The sequence below is a fragment of the Lepidothrix coronata genome, unplaced genomic scaffold, assembly GCF_001604755.1.
Source record: "Lepidothrix coronata isolate B3197 unplaced genomic scaffold, Lepidothrix_coronata-1.0 Scaffold99, whole genome shotgun sequence".
Classification (NCBI taxonomy): Eukaryota; Metazoa; Chordata; class Aves; order Passeriformes; family Pipridae; genus Lepidothrix; species Lepidothrix coronata.
The window spans coordinates 2,043,648-2,067,854 of NW_016690279.1; the positions used below are offsets into that span (position 1 = coordinate 2,043,648).

The 24,207-nt window shown below is 53.2% G+C and overlaps 2 protein-coding genes across 10 annotated transcripts in view; one reads left to right on the forward strand and one right to left on the reverse strand.

Annotated features, from left to right (window-relative positions):
• PLCG1 (phospholipase C gamma 1) overlaps positions 1-11,512 on the forward strand; it is a 41,103-nt gene extending 29,591 nt beyond the window's left edge. Inside the window, exons 13-31 of the mRNA XM_017822560.1 lie at positions 698-794; positions 882-983; positions 1,205-1,392; positions 1,681-1,881; positions 2,310-2,429; positions 2,736-2,916; positions 3,213-3,290; positions 3,744-3,847; positions 4,094-4,190; positions 4,318-4,387; positions 4,634-4,791; positions 5,302-5,398; positions 5,858-6,082; positions 6,967-7,115; positions 8,846-8,960; positions 9,152-9,313; positions 9,742-9,830; positions 10,437-10,621; positions 10,901-11,512. Coding sequence (XP_017678049.1) covers positions 698-794; positions 882-983; positions 1,205-1,392; positions 1,681-1,881; positions 2,310-2,429; positions 2,736-2,916; positions 3,213-3,290; positions 3,744-3,847; positions 4,094-4,190; positions 4,318-4,387; positions 4,634-4,791; positions 5,302-5,398; positions 5,858-6,082; positions 6,967-7,115; positions 8,846-8,960; positions 9,152-9,313; positions 9,742-9,830; positions 10,437-10,621; positions 10,901-10,943 — 2,461 coding nt within the window. The 3' untranslated portion in view covers positions 10,944-11,512. The remainder of the gene's footprint in view (positions 1-697; positions 795-881; positions 984-1,204; positions 1,393-1,680; positions 1,882-2,309; positions 2,430-2,735; positions 2,917-3,212; positions 3,291-3,743; positions 3,848-4,093; positions 4,191-4,317; positions 4,388-4,633; positions 4,792-5,301; positions 5,399-5,857; positions 6,083-6,966; positions 7,116-8,845; positions 8,961-9,151; positions 9,314-9,741; positions 9,831-10,436; positions 10,622-10,900) is intronic.
• Positions 11,513-11,976: 464 nt separating this feature from the next.
• The window catches only part of ZHX3 (zinc fingers and homeoboxes 3), a 44,434-nt gene continuing 32,203 nt past the window's right edge, over positions 11,977-24,207 (reverse strand). For 5 of the 9 annotated variants that reach the window (XM_017822655.1, XM_017822656.1, XM_017822657.1 and 2 more), the window contains 2 exons: positions 18,187-21,122; positions 11,977-16,976 (listed from right to left, as the gene is read on the reverse strand). In XM_017822655.1, coding sequence (XP_017678144.1) covers positions 16,966-16,976; positions 18,187-20,962 — 2,787 coding nt within the window. In that variant the 5' untranslated portion in view covers positions 20,963-21,122 and the 3' untranslated portion in view covers positions 11,977-16,965. Of the gene's footprint in view, positions 16,977-18,186; positions 21,123-22,552; positions 22,852-24,207 lie in introns of those variants that run through there. The other 4 variants (XR_001876132.1, XR_001876131.1, XM_017822658.1 and 1 more) reach the window with 4 other exon arrangements.

Below are 24,207 nucleotides of genomic sequence, written 5' to 3' on the forward strand. Positions count from 1 at the left end.
GCTGTCACCGTGTCCCTGCTCTGGGGGCTCCATAAATGGTGTCATGGCTCCATCGTGTGCTGTGTGTGCTGGAAGGAAGGGGTGTGGTGCAAATGACCAAAGAAGCTCTTGGTCTCTCTGGTTTCTCAGGCATCCCTGATGGCTGGGGGAGTTCTGTGCTGGCTCTCTCCTGTGCTCTTCCCTAGGCATCTCCTGTGGGCCCTTGCTAGAGGCAGAAGGCTGAGCTAGAGGGAGCTCTGGGCCAAGGTACTGCAGCCTGTGATCTGTGCTGCAGGAAGTTCTGGTGATGGCTGTGCTTCCAGCCCTGCCTCCTACCAAGTGCCTGCACTCCTGACACACCTAAACAAGCATTCTGCTTTGTAAAGCACTGATCACTCATTTACTGTGTGCATTTACTTAACACAGCCCACTTCTTCAGCAGCATTGCTTTGCTGAGGGTCTGTCATGCAAAGCCACCTGCTACCAAAACAGATTTTTTGGGAAAAGGGGAAAGTGCAATGGTAAATCCACATAAAATCCCTGCCATCCTCACCTCTGATAGCCGCTGTGCTGAGTCCATGCACAGTGGGGTTTTTTTGCATTGATTTGCTTTTGATTTGGTCATCACCTTTTAATACGTGCTGGGGTGTTTGCAGTCACTTTGTATGTAAGACCTGTCACGTGCTGGGTTTTTGCTACTGATAAATCTGTGCTTCAGATCTGGGGGATGTCTTGGAAGCTTCTGTGACTCACTGGAATCAGTGTTGCTGGTGACTGTCCTTCACAAACCTGATCACCCCTCCCTGCTTGTGCTGGTCAGGGAGAGACAATCCCATGGATGGGTGGTGGGCCAGCTCAGTGCTTCCTTGGGGATCTCTTTGCCAGAGTTTGTTTCTTTGCAGGAGTGGAACCCTCATTACTTTGTGCTGACCAGCAGCAAGATCTATTACTCTGGGGAGACAACCAGTGACCAAGGAAATGAGGATGAGGAAGAGCAGAAGGAGGTGAGGGCTGTCCTGTGTGGCAGTGAGTTGTTCCCGTAAGGAAAGGACCTGACTGCCCAAGGGGCTGAGCATTACCACTGCCAGCTGCCTTCAGGGGGAGATCCTGTGCTGGGAACGATGGGAGCTGCTTCAGAAACTCCCTGGTCCTGGTTGGTAGACCCCTGAGCAGACTCCAGCATCACAACTCAGTAACCCAAGGTGGTGGGTTTTCCCCCTTCCAGGTGAGCAACAGCACCGAGCTTCACTCCACAGAGAAGTGGTTCCACGGGAAGCTGGGAGCGGGCCGTGACGGGCGGCACATCGCGGAGCGGCTGCTCACCGAGTACTGCATCGAGACGGGGGCCCCCGACGGCTCCTTCCTCGTCAGGGAGAGCGAGACCTTTGTTGGGGACTACACCCTCTCCTTCTGGTGAGACCCTGGCTGCCCCGTGCCGCTCCGGGGGTAGTTTCCTCTCGGTTCTGTGTTCAGTGGTGGGGTCACGTTCCCTGGTGGTCTGTGAGCAGGTTTCTCCCCTTTTTCTGAGCCCCAGCACCACGTCAGCTCCCTGTCCCAGTGCAGAAGGGTCAAGTCCTTTGGGATCCTTAGGCAATCACTCTCCTGTGGGGCAGGAATTCTGTCTCAGGCTGTTGCTGTGCCTGAGGCAGGTGCAGAATCTCTCTGTGGACAACCCTGGCTTACCCCCTCCCTCTTGCACAGGCGCAACGGGAAGGTGCAGCACTGCCGGATCCACTCACGGCAGGATGCCGGCAGCCCCAAGTTCTTCCTGACGGACAACCTGGTGTTCGACAGCCTCTACGACCTCATCACCCACTACCAGGGGGTGCCACTGAGGTGCAACGAGTTTGAGATGAGGCTGACAGAGCCGGTGCCACAGACCAATGCCCATGAGAGCAAAGAGTAAGTGTGTGTTTAGGGAGGAGAGGTTGTGTCTGTTGGGTTGCTGGGACCCTGGGGGAAACCCTCCCAGATCTCTCCTCAGCCATTCCCCTCTTGCGGGGACTTTCTGGTCCTCCCTTTCTCCCCGTGGAGCTCTGTCACAGCAGCCCTGCTGGCCAGCTCTGTTGTGCATGGAGCTAATTGTTGTGGAGTCTCAGTGCAAAGCAGAGGTACTGGGCTTGCTTGGGATACCCTCGCCCATGCCACGCATCACCGAAGGGCTCTGCCCCATTCCAGTGTCATGGATAGGATGTTCTCTGCTCCCTGTCCTCCTTTTGAGGATTCAGGCAGCCTTTTAGGGGCTGAGGGGAAGGTGTGTTCCATGGCAGAGTTGTGGGATGAGCTGGATGTGTGGAGGCCTGTGCAGGGTGACGTGTCTCTCCTGACAGGTGGTACCACGCCAACCTCACCCGGGCCCAGGCCGAGCACATGCTGATGCGGGTGCCCCGCGACGGAGCCTTCCTGGTGCGCAAGAGGAGCGAGCCCAGCTCCTACGCCATCTCCTTCAGGTGTGTCCCTGGGGAGGGGTGACGGGTGCGGGAGGTGTGGCTGGGATGCTGTGGTGGGTGGGAGAGCTGGACAGAGGCCATCAGCCGGACATGAGCCCTCCCAGAGCTCCTCTTGTTCCCATGTGGTCATGGATAAGTCCTGTAGCCCCCTGAGAGCCCTTAGGGCCCTGCTCCTCCTCCCATCCTCCGATGGAAGATGACTTTGCTCAGCCATCAGCCCAGGGGCGCCTTTTCCTAGGGCATTTTTATTTTGGCAGAGACTTTCTCGTGCCAGGTGCCAAGTGGCTTCTTCTTTCCTCCTTCCAGGGCAGAAGGGAAGATCAAGCACTGCCGGGTGCAGCAGGAGGGCCAGACTGTGCTGCTGGGCAACTCTGAGTTTGAGAGCCTGGTGGACTTGATCAGCTACTACGAGAAGCACCCGCTGTACCGCAAGATGAAACTGCGGTACCCCATCAACGAGGAGACGCTGGAGAAGATCGGCACTGCGGTGAGCGTGGCAGCCACTGGGAGAGCTCAGCCACACAGTGATGGACAGGTCGTTTCTGAGCTGGTGCCTTGGTGTGTGAGCCATCCCTGTGCTCCACAGCCCTCACCTCTTGGGGCTTTGTGCCGCTTACTGGCACTGCCCCTCGGAGCCAGGCTGGCAGGGAGTGTGGGCTTGGGCTGCTGTTTGCCACGTGCAGCATCATCTTTGGTCTTGTGCCTTCCCTGGGGTGCTCTCCCTCCCTGCCCCAAGGCAGGACACCTGTCACTGCTGTAACCACTGTCCCTTTGCTTCCACAGGAGCCGGACTACGGAGCCCTGTATGAGGGACGCCACCCCGGGTTCTATGTGGAAGCCAACCCCATGCCCACCTTCAAGGTATGCTATGAGTGCTTGGGATGGGACAACCTGCAAGGCCTGAGGGTTGGCAAGTGTCTCTGTGTTTCATTTTCCAAGAGCTGGGTTATTTTGCACACTCATTTTTAGATTATGAGGGGAGAAATGCTGGAGGTTGAACCTGCAGGTTCCCAGGCTGGGCTGCCTCTTCTTCTGAGCTCTCCAAATTCAATCCATCAGTGGCTGTGGGGTAAAGGAAAGTGCTTGTGTGGGGCCATACCAGATTTGTGAGCTCTGCTTTGGTGTAAATGGGGCCTTGATTTGTTCTGCAGGGTGTCAGTTGGGGTTGGCAGCAATGCTGGATGCTGCTTGCACACAAGGTGCCTCACAGCCCCCCCAACAAACACATCTGTGGTGGGAAGTGATCTCATCCTGTGGGCTCGTTGTCCGTGTGTCCTTCCCCTGCCCAGCCTCATGGGACCCTCCTCCTTGCAGTGTGCAGTCAAAGCCCTGTTCGACTACAAGGCCCAGCGGGAGGACGAGCTCACCTTCACCAAAAATGCCATCATCCAGAATGTGGAGAAACAGGAAGGAGGCTGGTGAGTGGGGGCTGAGCCTCCCTTTTCCCTCAGGGATGTGGTCAAACCTTGCTGTCACCATCTATACAAAGGTGTGTTCTCTCCAGGAGTGGGTCTGTCTGGGAATTGCCCACAAGCTGCACAGTCCCAAAGTCTCGGGAACCCTAAAAGCAGATAATGGAGGAGCTGTCTGTCCCCCTGACCCCCACTCAGGATGCTCTGGGGTCCCATGGCAGGTGCTGATGCTGCCCCTTCCTTCCCTTCCAGGTGGAGAGGAGATTATGGTGGCAAGAAGCAGCTGTGGTTCCCTTCCAACTATGTGGAGGAAATCACCAGTCCCAGTAGCCTGGAGCCAGAGCGGGAGGTATGTCCATGAGTGGGGCAAGGAGGGCTGGTGCCCCTCGAGCTTGGCTGCTATGCCCAGCACCATGCCCAGCACCATGTCCAGCACCATGCCCAGCACCATCCTGCCTGTGCTTCCTTCCCAGCAGCAGCTGGATGAGAACAGCCCCCTGGGAGACCTGCTCGGAGGTGTCCTGGACGTGCCTTCGTGCCAGATCGGTGAGTGCCAGGGAGAGAGCATTACAAAGGCCCCTTGAGGCTTCTCAGCCCCCTGGGGATACACTCTGCATCCTCACCTGTCACTTCCTGGGCTCCAGTGACCAGAAATGGGACCTTCTTGTAGCTGAAGAGTCCTGGGTCAGCCCTGAGCCCCTGCGTCTGTCCTCTCCCTTCCTCCCTCTGCTCTGTGAAGGGCTTGGCTCAGCAGCTGCTGTGACCTTGCCCTGTGCCCCTGTCCCCACGCAGCCATCCGCCCCGAGGGGAAGAACAACCGGCTCTTCGTGTTCTCCATCAGCATGTCCTCGGTGTCGCGCCTGTCCCTCGACGTGGCGGCCGACACGCACGAGGACCTGCTGGACTGGGTGAAGAAGATCCGGGAGGCAGCTCAGACAGCTGATGCACGGGTGAGCCTGCAGAGACGTCTCCCTGCCAAGTGCTGGGTTTTCCAGGAGCTGAGGAGTAGGCAGAGGCTGGCGGGGGGGTGGTGAGGTGGCAGTGTGTGATGGATGGCAGAGCAGTGACAGAGATGACAAAGGCAGAGCAAGCTTTGACAATATGGTGAGGGGTGGTGGCCGTGTGTTACGGCTTGAGAGGTTCAGGCTGGATATCTGGGAAGATCAGACAACTGGGAGGGTGCTGCAGCCTTGGGAGGTGGGGGATCTCCATCCATGGAAGGTGGCAAGGCCACAGCTGCCCTGCCCTGCCCTGCTCCAGGCAGGAGGCAGGACCCACCAAGGGCCCTTCCCATGGGGGTTTTGTGGTGTCCCCCAATGCAGACCTGGCAGACGTGCTAGTGGTTCCCACAGCACGAGCAGGAACAGCCACACCAAGCAGTGTGGGTCAGTTTATGAGCTGGCTTGTCCAACACCACTGCTCCTACCTGGCCTGACACCTCTGTCACCCTCTCTTGGCAGCTCTCTGAAGGGAAGATGATGGAGAGGAGGAAGAAAATTGCCCTGGAGCTTTCTGAGCTGGTGGTCTACTGCCGACCTGTGCCCTTCGATGAAGAGAGTGAGCATCTGCCGGGCTGGGGCCACCACAGGCACTCACCATGGCATCACCCACCCCGTGGTGTGCCCCGAGGGGCTGCTTTGGCTAGATCTCAGCAGAGGCCAGGTCTCCAAGGTGTCCAAAGCACCAGTTTGCTTTGGAGCTCTGGAAACATCCTTTTGCAGAGGGTGGAAGTTCTGTTCCCCATCCTTCTGTTGCTCATATCTGTCACCATCCAGAGCAGCTGCTGATGGACTGGGGTTGGGGAGCATCGTGCCTGATCACCAAGAGCTGTGTCAGTGCTTTCAGCCATTGATGTTAGGCCCCTGGAAAACACTCCCCAGGTCAGAGTAGGGTCTGCACTGCTGTGATGTCTGAGCCAGGGGTGGGAGGATGGTGTCAGGAAGGAGCCAGTCAGGGTGCTTGAAATGTCTGAAAAGGGAATGTTCTTCTGGCTTACACAGTGCTGTCTCCTCCCAGAGATCGGCACAGAGAGGGCCTGTTACCGAGATATGTCCTCCTTCCCCGAGACCAAGGCGGAAAAGTACGTCAACAAGATCAAAGGCAAGAAGTTCCTGCAGTACAACCGCCTGCAGCTCTCCCGCATCTACCCCAAGGGCCAGCGCCTCGACTCCTCCAACTACGACCCCCTGCCCATGTGGATCTGTGGCAGCCAGCTGGTAGCACTCAACTTCCAGACCCCAGGTGAGGGCAGCAGGCAGGGGAGGTGGGTGGGTTCCTGGGGTGCCCGGTGTCTCCTCTGAGCCACCTGCCTGCACCCCTGCTAACCTGCTCCTGGCAAATGGGAGGTCTAGGAGGGGCTCTGGGTCTAGGAGGGGCTCTGCAGGCAGCAAGACCCAGTGTTCATGTCCAGGCATGTGGTTGCTGCAGGGGAAATGTGCTCCTGAGGGCTGGATTGACCCAGGGAGCTGGGCTGAGCCAGAGGGTTGTGCCACAAGAGCAAGATGAGATGGAGAGGAGGCAGGGAGTTTTCCCAGGTCCCTGGTGACAAGGAGGGCAGGCAGGGAAGGTGCCAAAGGGGATGGTGCAGCCCCAGCTTTGGGACTCCAGCTGGTTGCAGGGTTAGACACCAGCTGGATGCATGGTCTGGGTCCAGCTGGCTGCTCCTCTTGCCTTTCCCCAGCTTCCATTCCTGCTCCTGCCGTGCAGTCCAACCTTCCTCTTTCCCTGGCCCTTGCCAAGCCCTGCTGTGAGCCTGTTCAGCTCACCCACACACCAGCAAACGACCTGCCTCTTTTTTCCTGCTGGCTTTTTCATTCCTTTTGTGAATTCAAGCATCTCACAGGGCGGTTTGGCAAACACTAGAGTCAGCACAGGGAAAGCTGAAGGGAGAGGGAGGAAAAGGAGGAGGTGACCCATGGAGCACTGGGTAGTTGGGCAGATCCTGCATAAGAAGATCACCCCATGTCCCCAGCACGTGCACAGGGCAGTGAGGTCATGGAGCACAGGATGGGCCAGGTCCCCTTGCCAAGGGCTTCCTGTGAGGGACCAATAATCCAAGTGATCCAGCTTGTGAAAAGGGCACAGGGCCTCTTCCATCTCCTCCATCTCCCGCCTGTGCTCTCCAGACAAGCCCATGCAGATGAATCAGGCCTTGTTCATGTCCAGTGGCCAGTGTGGGTACGTCCTGCAGCCAACCAACATGCGAGATGACATCTTTGACCCCTTCGACAAGGGCACGCTGCGAGGCATCGAGCCGCTCTCCATCTCCATTGAGGTCAGTACTGCTCCCGCTGTGGGGAGGGATTCCATCCGGGTGGTTATACCAGACTTGGGGTGATAAAATGTATTTTCTGGGTTCCTGGCTCTGCCTGCAGCTGCTTGCTCCTCACCAAACCCCTCAGCCCTTCCCTAGAGCTGTCCCACAGCACAGGCTTGGAGAGCCCTCACTGAAGAGGGAGACCCGCGAGTGTTGCTGAGGGTACCTGGAAAGGACCATCCGGAGCATCCCTGGATGCTCCCCCGGGACCCCTCCTGCGCAGGGCCCAGTGCCAGCAGGTGGCATCCATGAGCTGCTGAGGTGGCATCCCTGTGCCCAGAGCCTGGCCAGCTCCAGCGGGATAACACAGGAGCTGTGCCTGGTCCCCTCCTTGTCACTCAGTCCCTCCGGGCTCGAGGTGTCCATGACCCCTTGGCTTGTGGCCCCTCAGGGGAAGATGCTCAAGGACAGAGCATCTTTTCACCCTGTTTTCTGTGTTGCACTGCTGGTGATGATAAGAGGAGGGGTGGCTGTGGATGAGGGGTGCCAGAGGGTGGGCTGGGGGTACTGGGTGAATCTTTTTCTTCCCGGATGGTGGTTCTGAAGCAGGGAGCTGCACCACAGGGGCTCCGCAGGGGTATTGGACAGCTTGCGAGGCAAAGCTCCTGGAGGGCTGTGACAAAGCAGGTGGCTCTCATGTTTGGAGCAGTGGTGTCCTGTACAGGCATCCGTGGTGATCCTGGAACCGAGCTGTGGGTCAGTCTCCTTTGCCAGTCCCTTCACCTCATGCAGACCTTGGGGAGGATGCAGTGGAGATCTTGCCTTTAGGTGCTCACAAGTTTCCTCTGAGGCCACCTGTTTCAGTGTCCCACCTAAGCCACAGTCTTCCCTATGAGGAAACCCCATCATGTCCTATCTGCACCATTGATGCCATATCCACTGTCTCCCTAAAACCCCTGGCACTGTTTCCCTTTACCACCTGTTTTCCCAGCTCTTTCTGCATCTCAGAATGCAGCTGCAATCAGCAGGTGTCAAGAGTCATTGTACCATAGCCAGTCACTGTCGCCTTTAAGAGATGGGCTCAGCCTTTTGTCCTCTGGCAAAACTGCCCATGTCCCCACCAAAGCCAGCTTTCACGGATGGAGAAGCCGTCTCGAGCCCAGCATGACTCAAAGCACATGATCCAGTGTTGGCAGCATGTCCTTCCTCTGCAACAGCAGCGTGCCGACAGCACGCTGGAGCGACATATGGCCACCGGCAAGAGGGAGCTGCGCTGGCTTTCTCCTGCGAGGAAGCAGGTTGTCATTGGAGTTGGGCACAGACTGTGCTATGATTAGGAGGCAGAGCAGTGAGGGAGAGCAGCTCCTTTTCATCCTCACACTGAGGCAGGAGGGCCGAGAAGTTTCAGCAAAGAAGAGGGTGTCCAGCGTAGCACTCCAGGCAGGGAACGGCACTCGGCTTGGAGCCCAGTTCCAGCTTGGCAGGCTGGGGGAGGGATGGTGTGGCCCAGGCCTGGCTGTGCAGGCAGTAGGCAGGAACCTGGGGCAGTTTTTTTTATGGCTTACAGGTCAGACTGGTGATAGCAGCTTCCAGGGGTGGGAGCTGTTTCTCTCCGAGAGGCTGTACTGGGCTGGCTGTCAGCGTCGCTTCTCTCTCCAATTAGCAGAGCCAGGGTGGCTTATTTGGAAAGGTGTCTTTTTTTCCCTTTGGTCCTGTCTCTTACCAAGTGTCTCCTGCTTTCTGCCCAGGTCCTGGGGGCTCGGCACCTTCCCAAAAATGGAAGAGGAATCGTTTGTCCTTTTGTGGAGGTGGAGGTGTCCGGCGCCGAGTATGACAATGCCAAGCAGAAAACCGAGATTGTGGGTGAGTGGGTTAGTGAAGGGAAGGGAGAGGGATGCACCAGCACTCCTGATCCTGCTGTGGGCCATGGGTGCTGCAGGAAAGCCTGGCCCTGGGCTGGGAGCTGCCCTTGTGCTGCCCCCAAGCTCAGCATCAGCTGTGGGGGAGGGGGGCTCAGCGGGGGCTGCCCACTGACAGCCGTGTCTCGTGAGCAGCGGACAACGGCCTGAACCCCCTCTGGACCCCGAAGCAGTTCCACTTCCAGGTCAGCAACCCTGACTTTGCCTTCCTCCGCTTTGTGGTGTACGAGGAGGACATGTTCAGCGATGAGAACTTCCTGGCTCAGGCCACCTTCCTGGTGAAAGGCTTGAAGACAGGTAAAGCGCTTGGGGAAGTGGGGAGGGTGGTCATGGTGGTCCTCACCAGTTCACATCATTAGCCAGGAAGATGCTGAGTTTCACGAGAGGATGTTGTCATGCCCCAGGCTGGCTCAGTCCATCCTGTCCCCATGACAGGTCACAGCCCCAGCGAGGTAAAGGAAGGCAGAAGCCATTTGCTAACAGCTCTTGGCATGACTGGGATGAGTTGGAGAGTCATGGAATCATAGAATGGTTTGGGTTGGAAGGGACCCTAAAACACCATCTCGTTCCAAACACCCTGCCATGGGCAGGAACACTTTCCACTGGACCAGGTTGCTCAAAGCCCCATCCAACCTGGTGGAAGCAAAGAAGGGTCTTATGGGAGAAGGACCCCCCTCTGACACTGACATGTGCCATGAGTGACACCAGGGCTGTCTCTGCTTTAGGTTTCCGAGCTGTTCCCCTGAAGAACAACTACAGTGAGAATTTGGAGCTGGCTTCCCTGCTGGTCAAGATAGACATTTTCCCTAGCAAGGTGAGGCTGGGGTCACACACGGGAAGGTGACTGTGCCACAGGGCTGAGGAGCAGAGGCAGTGAGTGAGCCCTGCCTGGCCCTGCCCACGCTCCTGCTTCAGTCAGGACAAGGCTCAGCTGTGCCTGGCCTGAATTCCCAATGCTGCTCCATAGTGATGCATGGTGGAAGGGCAAGTGCTGGGCTTGCCTCCTGCAGCAGTCGGGGTGTTTCAGGCAGGGTCCTGCCTGGACTGCGTTTGACTTGCCTGGAAATCCCTTCAGCAAAAGCTGGAGGAGGCGGATTTGCTCCATCCCAGTGCCTGTCTGCTCTCCAGGGAAGTTACAGCTCCGTATCACGGAGCTGGCTGGCCTGGGGCTGTCTGTGTTGGCATAAGTGGAGGGCAGGGCTGCTTCAGAGACAGATGGTTCTTTTATTTCTTCATTTTAAATGATGCTGGTGGGAGCCAGCAGTGGTTGTTAGAGCAGTTTCATATTGCAAACCCTAAGCCCCCGTGAGCCCTGGATGCACTGCGTGGCAGCTGCACCAGGACTGCCCTTACTGCAGGATGTACACTTTGAAATACCAATCCCTTGACTGCTGTGTTTTTTTCTTTCTGATCCAAGCAGGAGAATGGTGAAATAAACCTCTTCAATGCTTCAGCCCTACGGGAACGAGCAGGGGATGCCTCCAGTCAGCTGCTGTCAAGCAGAGGCAGAGAGGGGTCCTTTGAGTCGCGGTACCAGCAGCCTTTTGAGGATTTCCGGGTGTCACAGGAGCAGCTCGCTGACCACTTCGAGAGCCGGGAGCGAAGGTAATGGCAGTGCTCCTTCAGCTCCTCCCAGCAGACTCTGCTGCATGGAAACCCTAAATTTCAGCATGGAAGTTGTGCCAGTGCTTGGGGGAGTCGCTGCTTTGGGGTCTGTGGGAGTAGGGTGGGACAAGGAGCTGCCGCCCTGCAGCTGGTGCCACCTTCCCCAGGCATGGGAGATGGGGCTGAGCCCCCGCTCTCCCCCAGTGGGGTGACCTTAGAGAATGCCCTTGGTGACCCCTGGGTGAGGCTGAGCTGTCCCCTCTCTGTGCCCCCCTGCAGGGTACTGCGGAGGACCCGGGTCAACGGGGACAACCGGCTGTAGCCCATCCCGGCGGGCGAAAGCACCTCCAGTGCTTGTGAATCTCACAGCACGCTGTGAACTGGTTTCTATGGAAACGGCACTGCTATGGCCTACTTTCAGGCAGCTTTTCCAGTTTCTCTGCTGAAGTGTGTTCAAGTGGAGAACTAAAAAAAAAAAAAATAATATTGGAAAAAAAAACCCCACTCCAAAACCAACCCCAACCACCCCCCGACCTTCACCACCAAGCCCTTAATGAAGCGCGTCGGTGCAGACAGGCTGCCAGCCGCTGAGGTGAGAGACCAAACTGCCTATAATCACAAGGAGAGACCCAAAAAACCCCCATCCAGCCCTCTGTGTCGCTGCTCTGCCTGTATTCCAGAGATCCTGTGCAGCTGCCAGAGGCTCTGTGCAGCCATCCTTTGCTGTACTGTTCCCAGCACTCCAGGCAGGGGGGGACTTTGGAGACCGAGGCAGCAATAGCTGTGTCCTGGCATCGGATCTACTACCTGTATAGCCACTGCCTAAGGGTCCAGTAGTGAAACTCTGTGTTTACGGGGCCGCTCTAGCTTTAAACGACAATAAAAGTGTCAGTATTATGTGTGTGCTGGCTCAGGTGTCTGGTGGGCTGTGCCCTGCACAGGGGTGCAGCCATTCCTGAGGGGAGCTTGCACTGTTCTCTCCTTCCTCCTGGATTTAGGGGCTTTGCAGCTGCTGAGGGGAAAAATAATAAGCAGCAGCATCAGGTTTAATGTTTTCATTCAAAAGGGTAAAATGAGGTCATGTGCTACCACTGGCCATGCAGTTCTGAGCCAGCCTGGGGACAAACACCCCAGGATGAAGAAGAGCTCCCAGGACAGAGGTGTCTGAGCTCAGCATGTTGCTGGGTCACTCACTCATGGCCTTACCCCATCGTGCTCTTAAAACAAATGGGAAGGTTGTGATCAAGCATTCCCAGCCCTCTCCACGTGGGGCAGCTCCTGCTGTGATGCCCTGGGCTTAAGGGCATCACCACGGGCCTCCCCAGACCCCAGTGCAAGCACCAGTCAACTCACGCTTGTCTTTTACGCTCTTTATTTAGGAACAACCAAAAATGTCTGGTTTCATTTCAACAAACTGTACAAGCAAGCTCTTCCCCTCGCCCACCCTCACATCCACATATACAAAAGGAAGGGAAACTTGCCATTCACTTCTCAGAAGTGGCATTGTTGCTACAGGGAGTTCTTGCCCTCAGAATAAGAGCAGGTAAAGTCCATAGCAGGTACAAGCTACCCTAGCCCTAATAATAGCTACAGCCCACAATCACAGGCAGCTTCACTTTTTTTTTTTTCCCTCTTTAAAACCTTTACCAAAAGTAAAAACTATTTCCTGTTTCACACGATTGCCAAAGTGGCCATTTAAAATTGTGGTCTTGAAAAAAAACACAGTAACAACCCCTCTGGAACCCCCCACACCTCCCCAGTACAAAGACGGTTTACACAGCAGAGCCCTCGCTCTGCTCCCTCACTGCAAGGACACCCTTATGAAAGGTCCCATTGCAGCTACAATTACATTTTCCTTTGGATAAATCCAAGCAAAAATTCCAGGTCATTCAGCACCAGCGTGATTTCTAAATAACAATAATTAAAAAAAAAAAAAAAAAAAAAAGAAAAAGAGACCCCATTAGGCTGACTTTGTGGTCTGCTGAGAAACAAAGTGATCAACACACTGTTCCCAAAGTCTCTCTTTTAGTGCAATGTTAGTATGTGCAAGGGGAATCACAGCCACGTACCCATAACACCACCACGAGCCAGATGGGGCAGAGAGAAAGTGCAATTTTAGCTAGAAGTTTTCTATGCCATGGATTCCTAGCCCAACCCTCACTAGCACCAGTAAGCAAGAGTCCTCCTAACACTGCCCTCCATCAGTGCAGGTAAAAAGGGGCTTTAATTGTGCCATCAAAATATGGCCAATGTCAGCAAACAGAGCACTTGGGCAATAACCAGAAAACCCAAAATTTAAAAAACAAAAAAAAAACAAAAAAAAAACAAACCACCACACAAAACCCTAAATGTAAAACCTGCCTTCTACAGTTTCCTTCTTCTGTCAAGGGACACTTAGCAAAAATTAACCAAGCAGGTATCTTGCAGCTCCAGCCAGGTAAAGGGTTTCAGCTGCAGCAGCTACTGCTTTTGCTGGTTTCTTCTCATGGTGACCAACACAAATCCCTGGCAGGGAGGGGACATGAAGCCACAAAAAATACCTCCAATCACCTGTGCCCATCCTCCCACCAGATGCAGGCCTGGTGTCCATCAGCACTCACCTCTCAGGCAAGTGGAAATAGGAACCTGTAGATTATGGTTGGTTTAGTGTCCTGCTTTAAAAAAAAAAAAGAAAAAAAAAAGAATGATTTCCAGGATGCTAATTATGGACCTGAAAAATAAGGTACCCAAATGAAACACGGAGCCATGTCTAAGGCTGGCACAAATCAGGGTTTCGGGTTATTAAGCAATTGGATTGTGCCCTTAATCTAAGCAGTCTCAGAGACATAAGTAACAAGATTCACATGGATTAAAAATGATGGTTACTGCTGTGCCTGCCAAGCCCGAGCTCAGACAGAGCTGATGGAGGTGGAGAATATAATTTCCCTTCCTTACTGATGCTGGCTACATCACCTCGGTCTTACACCCCTCCTTTCAAGTCAAGATAGTCATCTTTGATTAGATGATGATAAATATTCACACACTGTGTAGAATTGTGGTGACACTTCCTCTTAACACCACAAGAGCTGCTGCTGGGACTGTCAAGCCACCTCTCAATTTTTCCTTTCAGTTTTGGATGCAAACACATTTCCAATGTCCTGCACCAAAACCCAAGTCTGTCTGGAGATGGCACCTGCTTCTCCTTCTCAACAGAGAAACAGGGGACCACAGAGCTAAACCCTCAAAAATCTTCAGCTTATACTTTTATGGAGATTTCAAGTCAACTAAAAAATGCAGATAACAAGGAATGTAGGAGTAGAAAGGGAACTTGATCACTTTTTGACTTTTTTTGTCTCTAAATCTCACCCTCCCCACGCAGTGGCGTTTGCCAGCCCCGTCACCACGTCCGAGGGGAGTCTGCATGGAACCACTTTTTAAAATTCCTTTGACCCAAAAGAAAGAAAACTCCTGCTGTGCTTGTATGAATGCATGGAGACAAAGCTCAAAACCCTCAGCAGCTTCCAACCCTCAAGGCTGTTTTTTCTGTGTACACCGGGAAATTCTCCCTCTAGCTCACAAGATTTCTTTTCAATTTTTCTGGAAAACTGGCTGAATATAATCCAAGTGCAAAATATTTCAGCTAGTGCATGGAAACGTGGTTTGAAGGGACCAGTTCATACCATAGTCCTTAAGCATTTCTGTAGATGGAGTGGGGAATCACTCTTCCAATTAGCCATAGGCCTTTAAGTGTACACCAAAAATCCCACAGAAAATCACCTTGAATGGGCAAACTACACTTCCAACATATTTATATAGCAAGTAGTTAGTAAAAGTGTACATTTTTAATGTACATCTTAATGCAATAAAGAATCAATGGCATATCTGAACTGTATATATGTGTACTTAAATAAACCTGCATGTACATAGACACTACAGAGTAAATTGACCTACTTGTATTTGTTCTCTGAAGGTGGCACTGCACATACACCCCCTAAGGCCACACGACTCACAGATCTGCTTTCCAGCTCTAGCCCCACCCAGATTCTCCCATCGCCTGTGATATTTTCGGGTGTGCAGGATTGCACCCGTGAAGGCGAACCCCTGGGGCTCTGGCAGTGCAGCCACCCCCAAGGGGAGCAGTGGGGATGAGCCAACACGAAGCCAAGGTGGGATGGCTGCTGGTCACACCTCCAACCATGCCATGACCATCAGCAGTGCTTCTAAAGAGACATTTAGGGAGCCTGGTGCCACAGCAGGGTGCTCTGGGTCGGTGCCACCCCTGCTCAGAGCATGGTGGGGATGGTCAACTCACCGCTACGGGATGGGCACAGTGTGAGTGGGTGCATCCAAAATATCACCCCGGCTCTCTGGGCTGCAGGTCACCTCCATCTGAAGCAGGTGGTCACACTTGGCCACGGGGATCATCCCCTGTGTGCCAGGGGGCCCCACAAACTCAGGCACAGGCACTCAGCATGTCCCGCCGGGCGAGGGGAAGCCCCTCTGCCAAAGCACTGAGCAGATACAGCCCCTTCCAGCAGCTGAGCAAGGCAGCCTCAAAGAGGGGACGAAGAAAGAATTGCAAAAGCAAGGGCAATTAAAGGTAGAAATCAGACACCATCTTTGGAAGAGGTTCTGAAAGAGCTTTTTTGTTTTTAAACCAGATTTTTTGTAAATCTCTGGATCCGATCCTTCAGGGTTTGCTACCCACCCTCCTAATAAATATCATTTACCACTAACAATAAAGTCTCCCACATTAAAAAGCTCTCACTAAATAAAAAACTTCTACTGAAAAAGCTTGGCTGAGTTGGCTTGGCAAAAATAAGGAGCTATGACTACTCTCCATAAATACATCAGCGGATAAACACCAAAACTATTTAAGTTAAAGGACAATGTTGGCTCCAAAACAAACCAGCAATGAACCAGCCACGAATTAATTCAAACTAGAAATTTAAATAAAGTTTCTAACCACTCAAAGGCAGTGAAGTTCTGGAAGAGCCTTCCAAGAGCAAAAGTGAAGGCAAGACATGGAACCAATTTGGAGCTGGGATTTGATTAGTTTGTGACAGAATGGTCTGACACAGCATTTGGCTGGACTATCTAGCTCAAGAGTTTCCCTTCTAGGCCTTGTTTTCTATTAGCAAAGGATATTTAAAAAAAAAAACCTTCAAGCAGTTGCATCACACAGCAACCACCCAGGACAACACACATTAAAAATGTACAGGTACCAGGCAGCAGGCAGGTTAACCGGGAAATTTATTTTGCTATTTTGCCAGAAACATTGCACATGGCCTGGAAAAAGGAAAAAAAAAAAAAAAAAAAAAAAAAAGAAAAAAAAAAGACTGGAACAAACACTTGAAGTCACCAGCAGTGCTCCAGGAGGATCTGCCATGTAGGGCTGCAAGAAGGAAACTTCCTGACTGCAGCAGAGCTGCTGCCTCGCCATCCCTTGGAGACAAAAATGACTTGAACCACTCACAGCCACGCTGCGATTCCCTGTGTTTGTTCTCTGAAGAACAGCCTGTTCTCTCTGAACAATGAAAAGGATTCCAGGTCAGGATGCAAAAATTATTATGTGCTAGTTCTCAGTGATTAAAGAGAGACTTGGAGATTTAATAGCCTGCTACAGTCAGTCTCCAGGAACACAGGGGAAAGTGTTCTAGCCAGCAAGGGACAAAATGACACCAAACTCCTGGGCTGCCTGGGTCTGGGAACCTGCTATTTATCAGAACAAGGCTGACTCTAACCTCATCTGTAGGGATTAAGAATCTTGCTCAACTTAAATTCAAGACTGGCAGTTTTCTTCTCAGATTCCTCTCCTAACACACACATTTGTTTGCCCACAAAGCCCTTCACTGCCAGGACCAGAAGGGGCAGAGAGGATATATGCAGCCATGCCAACCTTTAGAGAACAAACACCTTAATGAACAGATGAAAAAAAAAAAAAGGAAACAAGAAACAAGTACTATGCCATGATAGTCCATATCTAAGCAACGACCTTGTATACACAATGTCTGAGATTCGTTATGCTTGTATAGGCAGCTGTAGGCATCGGTATATGAATATGAAATCTGAAAGTCTGTCACTGGAAAGCAAACAGGAGCATCCTATTTCCCGGGTGCGAGCCGAGCCCCCGCCTCGGGCAGCCCTCGGCCGAGTCCCCGGCTGGGCCACGAGAGCTCGGCACCGAGGGCCCAGTCTGTGCACGTGCTGTCTCGTGTGCTGTGCCCAAAGGTCTCATTTATGGCAGTGCTTCGTCACCATGTCCTGCTCCCCAGGTTTGGATCAGGCCGGCCCGTGGGTTGCTTAAAGATCACAAATTTCTTCTCGAGGGTAAGAGCGGATCCTCCAGGGCTGGTGGTTTCAGTTCACTCTGTTTCTGAAAAAGAACAGAGGTGTCAGATGCTCCAGCCCGCTGTGAGGGCCTGCGACCCAGGTGGGATGCTGGGTGGGGAGGAAGGGGGGCAGAAGTGCCTCAGCATGGGCAAAATTGGGAGCCTTGACAGAGTCAGCTGCAGAAAAGGACAGCCCCACTCAGAGGAGCCAGGAAACACAAAATCCTGTGGAAGTGGAGCTGGCAGGGCTAAGGAGGGATGCAGCCTGCAGCAGCCCAAAGCTGTGCACACCCTTGCCGAGCACCTCCTGCCTCTGTGCCATGAGGGGTGACGGGACCACCTCACTCTGGATGGCATAAAGCCGTGCCCAGAGGGTGCTTGTAGGGGCACCTCCCTGGCACAGGTACAAAAGCTGGCCCACCATCCGTCCCCAAACCCACAGCTCCCTAGCAAAGCACATGAGGTGGTGATGCACAGCCAGACCCAGCAGCTGCAGGAAGGGCAGGGCCCTCCGAAACCCACAATCCACCTCCTCCAAATTAGATGGAGAAGGGAAGCCATGAATTTTACCTGATTTTTACAAATTTTTTTCTAAGGCCTGCAGCCATGGCAGAGCCTCAAAGCAAGGCAGTGAGGCCAGACAAGATCCCAGTTGACCAGCAAGGGGCTACATGTATGGACCATGGTGGGATGGGGCCGGTGCTTGGCCATCCCCATCTGGTGAGAACCTTGCCAGGGAGGAAATGGCCCCCAGCTGCACTACGGAAGAGCCCACAGAGGGCTTGGAAAGCACCTCTCCTCCACACACACGCCTTCCAAAAGTGAGCCCAGGTGGGGGTATGGAAGGAGCTAGTGGCATGGGACAAGTAGCCAGGCCCCTTCCTTCCCAAACACCTATCCCCTTCATAAATCCTTGGGCCACTTTCCCACAGGGCAGATAAAAGGACCAGACACTCCTGCTGTTTTACTTAGGCTTGAGATAAAGCCAAGATTTGGTTTCTGAGCGGTGTCAGCACCCAGTGACCAAGGCAGAAAGGGGCAGGCAGGCAGTGGCACTTATGTCACCCCTCCTGACCCTCCTCATCCTCCTTCCTTTCCTCCCTTCTTTCACAGCAGAGTTCCTCACCGCTTCCTCAGTTAAATCTCAAACACTAAACCCTTCCCTGAAGCCTGTTTCCCAAGTGGGAGAGGCCCAGTGCCCCACGGCCACCCCATTCCCCCACGGAGCCAGCCCTGCCGAGGCAGGGGCCTTACCCAGCCGCGTGGTGGGCGGCGGGCCGGGGGCGTCGGGGGTCCCTGCGCTGCCCTCCGGGCCGACCGGCTCCCACGCCTCGCTGCTCTCCGACGCCTCCGCGCCGGCTTCGCTCGGCCCTTTGCGGTTCCCCGCGGCCCTGCCGGCACAGGCCTCCTCCGAGCCAGAGCCCCTGCCTTCCTCCTCTGCCTTCATGGCAAACCACACCTTGAGCTGCTGGGCGCCGAGGCGGGAGCGCTCGCACAGGCCGGGCACGTCCTCCTCCCGCAGCCCCTTGTGCTTCTCGTAGTAGTCCTCCAGCACCTCTCTGCTGGCAGGGTTGACCTCCACCAGCCCCGGGGGGAAGACCCCCCGCCGGTAGTTCTCATACCACTTGAGCTGCCCGTTCTTGTAGCCGTACCGGCTGTCCCCGAACCAGCGAATGACCTCGGCCCGCGGCAGGCCCGTCTGGGACACGATGGCGTCATACTCCTGGTTCGTGGGACGCTGGGTCTGCACGAACATTTGCTTCAGCAGATGCCGCTGCTGGGCCGTTTTTTTGAAGTTCAGTTTGGTTTTGGGAGGGGTGGGCGGCCGGCTGGAGCTGCCTTCCCCCTTCTCGTTTGCGCCGGTCCCCGGTACCTCGTTTTTGCCGTTGGACTCGGTCACTCGCAGGTTCTTCAGGTTGATTTTGATGGGACTCACCTTCCGCTCTGCTGAGTTCGCGTTGTTGCCAGAGGCGTCGACTGAGCCGTTTTCACTCGCAGCTCTCTGCTCATCCGAGGAGTCCTCCCCTTCCCCGCCGCCATTCTCTGCCTCCTCCTCTTCCTGTTGAGTAGCCTCTTCCACTTTCTTGTTTTCCTCCGCCACCTTCTTCTTCCTCCTCTCCGAGAACCAGCTGTCAATTTCCCTCCGTGTCATCTTCGTTTCCCCCCTCAGGCGGTTCACCTCTTCCTCTGCAGGAAGAGGATTTTGGGCAAAACTGCTCTCTAGGGCCTTCAGCTGCTCTGGTGCCCGCTCCTTGTATTTGGTTGGGGTGAAGTCAGGCGCCTGGTGCCACGACTGCCGTCGCGGCGGGTGCTGAGGGGCCGGTGTGGCCGCCACCGCCGCAGGGCTCAGCTCAGCTCCTCTGGGCGGGACATCGAAGGTGATTTCGGGCAGGGAATCAAGAGCACTGTCTCCAGGGAAGACGGCCCGGCCGCCTCTCACGTTCCTGTAGTGGTACCTCCTATCGCTGAACCATTTTCGGATCTCCTTGGTGGACAAGCCCGTGATCTTTGTCAGCCGCTCCACTTCAGCCTGACCGGGGAACTGGTTTCTGCAGAAGCTGCCTTTAAGGGCTGAGAGCTGCTCGTGGGACTTCTTGTTTTTGTAGACATTGGGATCCAGGAAGGTCTGCGAGGAGATGGCAGGGCAGGCGGTGAGCAGCGACTGGGCGCTGTTGACCACCTTCACCCCCGAGGCGCTGCTGGAGCTCACGGTGCTGTGCTGCGCCGCCGGCTGCGGCTTGGGGACAGAAGTCACTGCCAAGGTGAAGGAGGAGCTGGTGCCCTTCAACCCATTTGCCATGATGGGCTGCGTGACCAGCAGCCCCCCCGTCCCCTCTGGCTGCCCCACCACGTGGCCTGGTAATGTTGCCTGGATAAGATGGGGGACACTCCCGGGATTTGCAACCAGTGGGGTGTTCAAAACTGTAATGGTGGGTTGTGGCACGGACTGAATAACAGTGTTGAACATCTTCTTCCTGGCATCTTCGATCTCCTCCGGTGACCAGCTGATGCCCTGCTTCAGCCTCTGTGCAGTGAACCAGATCTTCAGCTGCTCTTCTGGGTACTTGGTCACCACAGTCAAGTAGCAGAGCTCAGCTTTGGTGGGATAGGGAAACTTGTGGAAAGAGTTTTTCAGGAAGCTGTTGGAGTCCATGGCGGCATTGTACGTTGGAATGCTGCTCAGGGGAATCATCACCTTGGGAAGGGACTTGGATGTAGGCAGCTGCTGATGCAACGGGGGTTGCTGCTGCAGCGACACAAGTTGTGCAACCCCTGCCTGCAGAACAGGCACGTTTCCTATGATGGAGCCATTCACTATGTGGGATGACTTCGTTGAACTTGCAGTGGGCTGACTGACTGGCACGGACCCGTTTGGGAACGAATGCTCCCCATCCTTCACCTCTGACTCACCGCCCAACTGACTTGACACACTCTCCTTCAACGTGTGGATTTTTTTGGCCTCGGGTTTACCTTTCATTATCTTCATGATGGGGGTTTTGGTAATGATGATTTCAGACTGGCCGTCTGCCCCTTCTTCAGGAACCTCTCCCGGGAGGTCGTGGCTGCTGGTGGCCTCACAGAGACTCTGCTCCACGGTGGTACGGCCGTCCTGCTTAGCCACCCTCCAGACAAAGCCCGTCTCGCCGTCGTGCGACTCCGCGTTGTGGTGCGAGAGCCCCTCGTGGCTGTTGGCCAGGAAGCCGCACGGCACACACGCGAACGCGGGGTCTTTGCCAAAGTCCGAGTGCTCAGAGTCCAAGTGCCCGAAGAACTGATGAACGTCCTGGGATCCAAAGTCGCAAGACTTGCAGATGTAAGTGTCGCTGTCGGCAGCACCGCGGTGCCCGTTGGACAAAGCTCCACTGCTGCTGTTACTGGCACCAGCATCGCTCGCCGCCGGCCCTTCCACGGGAGCCTCTTGCTGTGTTCCTTCATGATCATCTTCCACAGCGTCCTGCTCGGTCTCCTGAAGCACCAGCGTTTTCACTGGTATCATGCAGGGAGTTGTGGATTTCCTTTTGCTAGCCATCACGATGATTGATCCAGATGATTACTTTTTTTTCATTTAAATTAAATTCAAATTTAAAAAGCGCTATTGCAAGTGCTCTGCGGTCCGGATTCCAGCAGATTCATGATGTCAGAAGGAGCTGTTGTCAAATGTTGACAAATGTTCATATTTGCCACCGAACCTGAGGACAAGGAGAAGAAGGGGTTAGTTCCTCTGGCATTTGACAAAGCACAACTGTCCTGGTATTTAACTGTTTCCCTCAATAAATCATTTTTCAGCCAGTTTTGCTTGAAAAATTTAACTTGACCTTGAATTTACTGTATTTTCACACCTACAGCCTGTGAATTATCTGTTTAAAAATAAACATGCCTCTTTTACAGCCTGCATCAAATTCTCATTTGAGGAGGAAAACCACTGAATTTTCCACTCACCCTGCCCTGCCATGACCCATCTCTGGTGTTTTGGCAGGGAGAGCAGTGCCCAGGTTCCCTGTGTGCCCGGGCTCCCTGTGTGCCCGGGCTCCCTGTGTGCCCGGGGTCCCAGCTCAGCCCCGCACAGAAGGTGATACCAGACAAGGGCACCTGGAAAAGCCGCCCGCTTTCCATCAGAAGAACCTAATGAAAAATCCACACATTCCCCACAGAACACTTCAATTTCTTCAAAATCAGCATTTTCCACCCATCCCGTCGGGAAGTTTCTCGCCAGCTCAAAGCACTGTGCCCGTGCCAAGAGCCTCTGCCTGCAGACACCGGAGCTCTGCTGCAGGGAGCGAGGGGGCTGCACACTGGAACACATCTTTTAGCTCTCCCTGCTCAGCAAGCCTGCAAAGCATTTGGGAGATTCCCTGCCCACCCTCTGCACACTTCATTACTGTTTCAACAGCATCTGTGAGTCTTCATCTGGAGCTGCAAGAGAAGGTAGAGGCTCCAAAACTCAAGGGCAGCATCACAATGTTCCTGGCTCCCAGCCTTCCCCTCCCACCACCTCTGCAGCTTTTGGCACTCACACCACTCAATGCACTGGGGATATTCCCTAAGAAAGTGTAATTCCTTGTTAAGGCAAGCCCATCTTGCTGCCCTTGGGGTGACCAGAGATTTAATACATTTAAAAAACAAACAAAAACCCAAACAAACAAACAAACAAACAGAAAAGGAATAATATTTTCTCTTTTGTTTTTGTTTGTTGTTCTTTTTTCCCTGAAACTAACTAAAGCAGATCCCAAACTGCTCCAGCCTGTGGAAGGCCAGGGCTGGCCGGGGCATTAGCCATGACCTTACTCCTGGCCTGATGTAGCCTCCACGTGTGCACAGTGAATGCTCTGTGCCTGAGATCATGACCCAAGGGCAGTAAAGCTGCTGTAGCTGGCACCAGGAATCACTTGCCTGGTGACACCCCTCTGTCAACCTTTTCTACAGCAACTCTGTTTTTTTTTTTCTCTTAAACAGAGGGATAAAACAGTATTTTTCCAGACTGCAAGGTCACTTGGAAGCACATGGACACACTGATTCATACTACAAAGACTCCGTGCCAGATTTTTCTGGGACTTACAGTAATAGAGCTTTATAAAAACACTCATAAAAACTTGAACTCAAAAAAAAAAAAATTACTTACCATCCTAGGAGATGACTCACAGAGGTAACTCCTATCAGTTACACCAGTTGTGTACCAGTAGCTTTCTCAGATCAGATATCTGGAGCTGATCTCATGCACTGAGAAATGCAGATCGGGCAAATGACTTGGTGGTGCTTATGCAATACCTCCTGTGCTTAGTTTTGTCAGTAGTTTTTAGAACAGAGGAATGAAAGGTCCTTATGAAAAAAAAAAAAATCAAACGGAGGAAGTAAAATTTGACCTCCCCAACTTTACTGGATTTTTTTAAAAAAATTGTTCTGAAAGCTGGCATCATTTTCTCCAAATGGGAGAGCCTGGATGGCCAGCTCTGGCCTCAGCAACTCTCCAGCACCGTTTGAAAGACTGATGGGAAAACGCAACTTCCCGTCAATGTGGGCTGATCTGAGATTACAAAACAGTCCTGTAAATAGTGTTAGTCATCACTGAACTTGGCATCAGAAAAGACTGCTTGCTATGCTAAAGCTTTGTGAAGGGCTAGAAATTACAACTTTTAAAAAAATATCTATAAATAAAACAGGTATTAAAGCTGTGAGCTGGATTTAGACAGCGAGGACTGCACGTCTCAATACCTGCTTTATGCTGCTCTCATCCCACCTTCCTGTGGTTAGTCCTTCCCTCTGCAGAGGGCCAGAAAGTTATCCATTAGCATTAGCAAGTGGAATACTTGGATGACTATGAATGGCCTGTGCTATTCAGAGGGGAACAGCATCCATTTGACACCAATCCTGAGATCCTCATTTTTGATGCTAAGTTAAATATTACACAGTCTAGCAGGGTGCAGTGACCTTTCCAAGCCGAGTCAATTAAGGAAAAAACAATAAGACCAGCCTGAAAGCTACAAAATACAGCTGAGAGAAGTTCCATGTCAGGGAAGCCATGGTAAAAGAGAATTCTTATTTCATTTTATCCTGCAGCTTTGACACAGGGAGAGGCTGCTGGGCCCTCTGCAAGCTTTTTCCTTTCAAGCAAACTCCAGATAGAGATCCAGTTCCAGAGTCTCCATTACTGAGACAGCTCAAGTCCCAGACCGATCTTACCCAGTGTTTATGGAGTCACCAGATATCAAAAAAGATGATTTTTATCTGTCAGCAGAGTAAATTTGATACAGGGCACCAGCGATACACAAAGACCCCCATTGTGCCCCGTTAACAAAGTGCCTCTCCCGAGCACTCCACTGCTATTATTTTGAGTAAATGTGAACGGCCTGACCCACCTACAGAGAACCTAAAAGCTCTGCATTTCATTTACCAGCACATTTGCATCAAGCTCTGTGTTCCCTCCAACAACTTTCCTTAAAAATGCAATCAAAGCAGCCCCAGCCACCGCAGCTCTCCTGCGGGGCTCCAATATTAATGCCACCTGAGAACACAGATTGCAAATTTAGCTGGAAGTGAATCACAGTGGCAATTTACTGGAGAAAAAAAAATTAATCAAGTGTACTGTTCGTCCATTTCATTTCCATGGAACAGTTGCATAACCACATGTTGGGAGTGTGTTTTATTCACTGCTCACCTTCTGGAATGCACTTAATACTTTAATACACCGCTAATACGTAACAGAATTGATAATTCACCTATTTCTTCACCATTAAAATAAGTGAGACTGTTTTAATGGATAGGGTAAATTAATGGGAG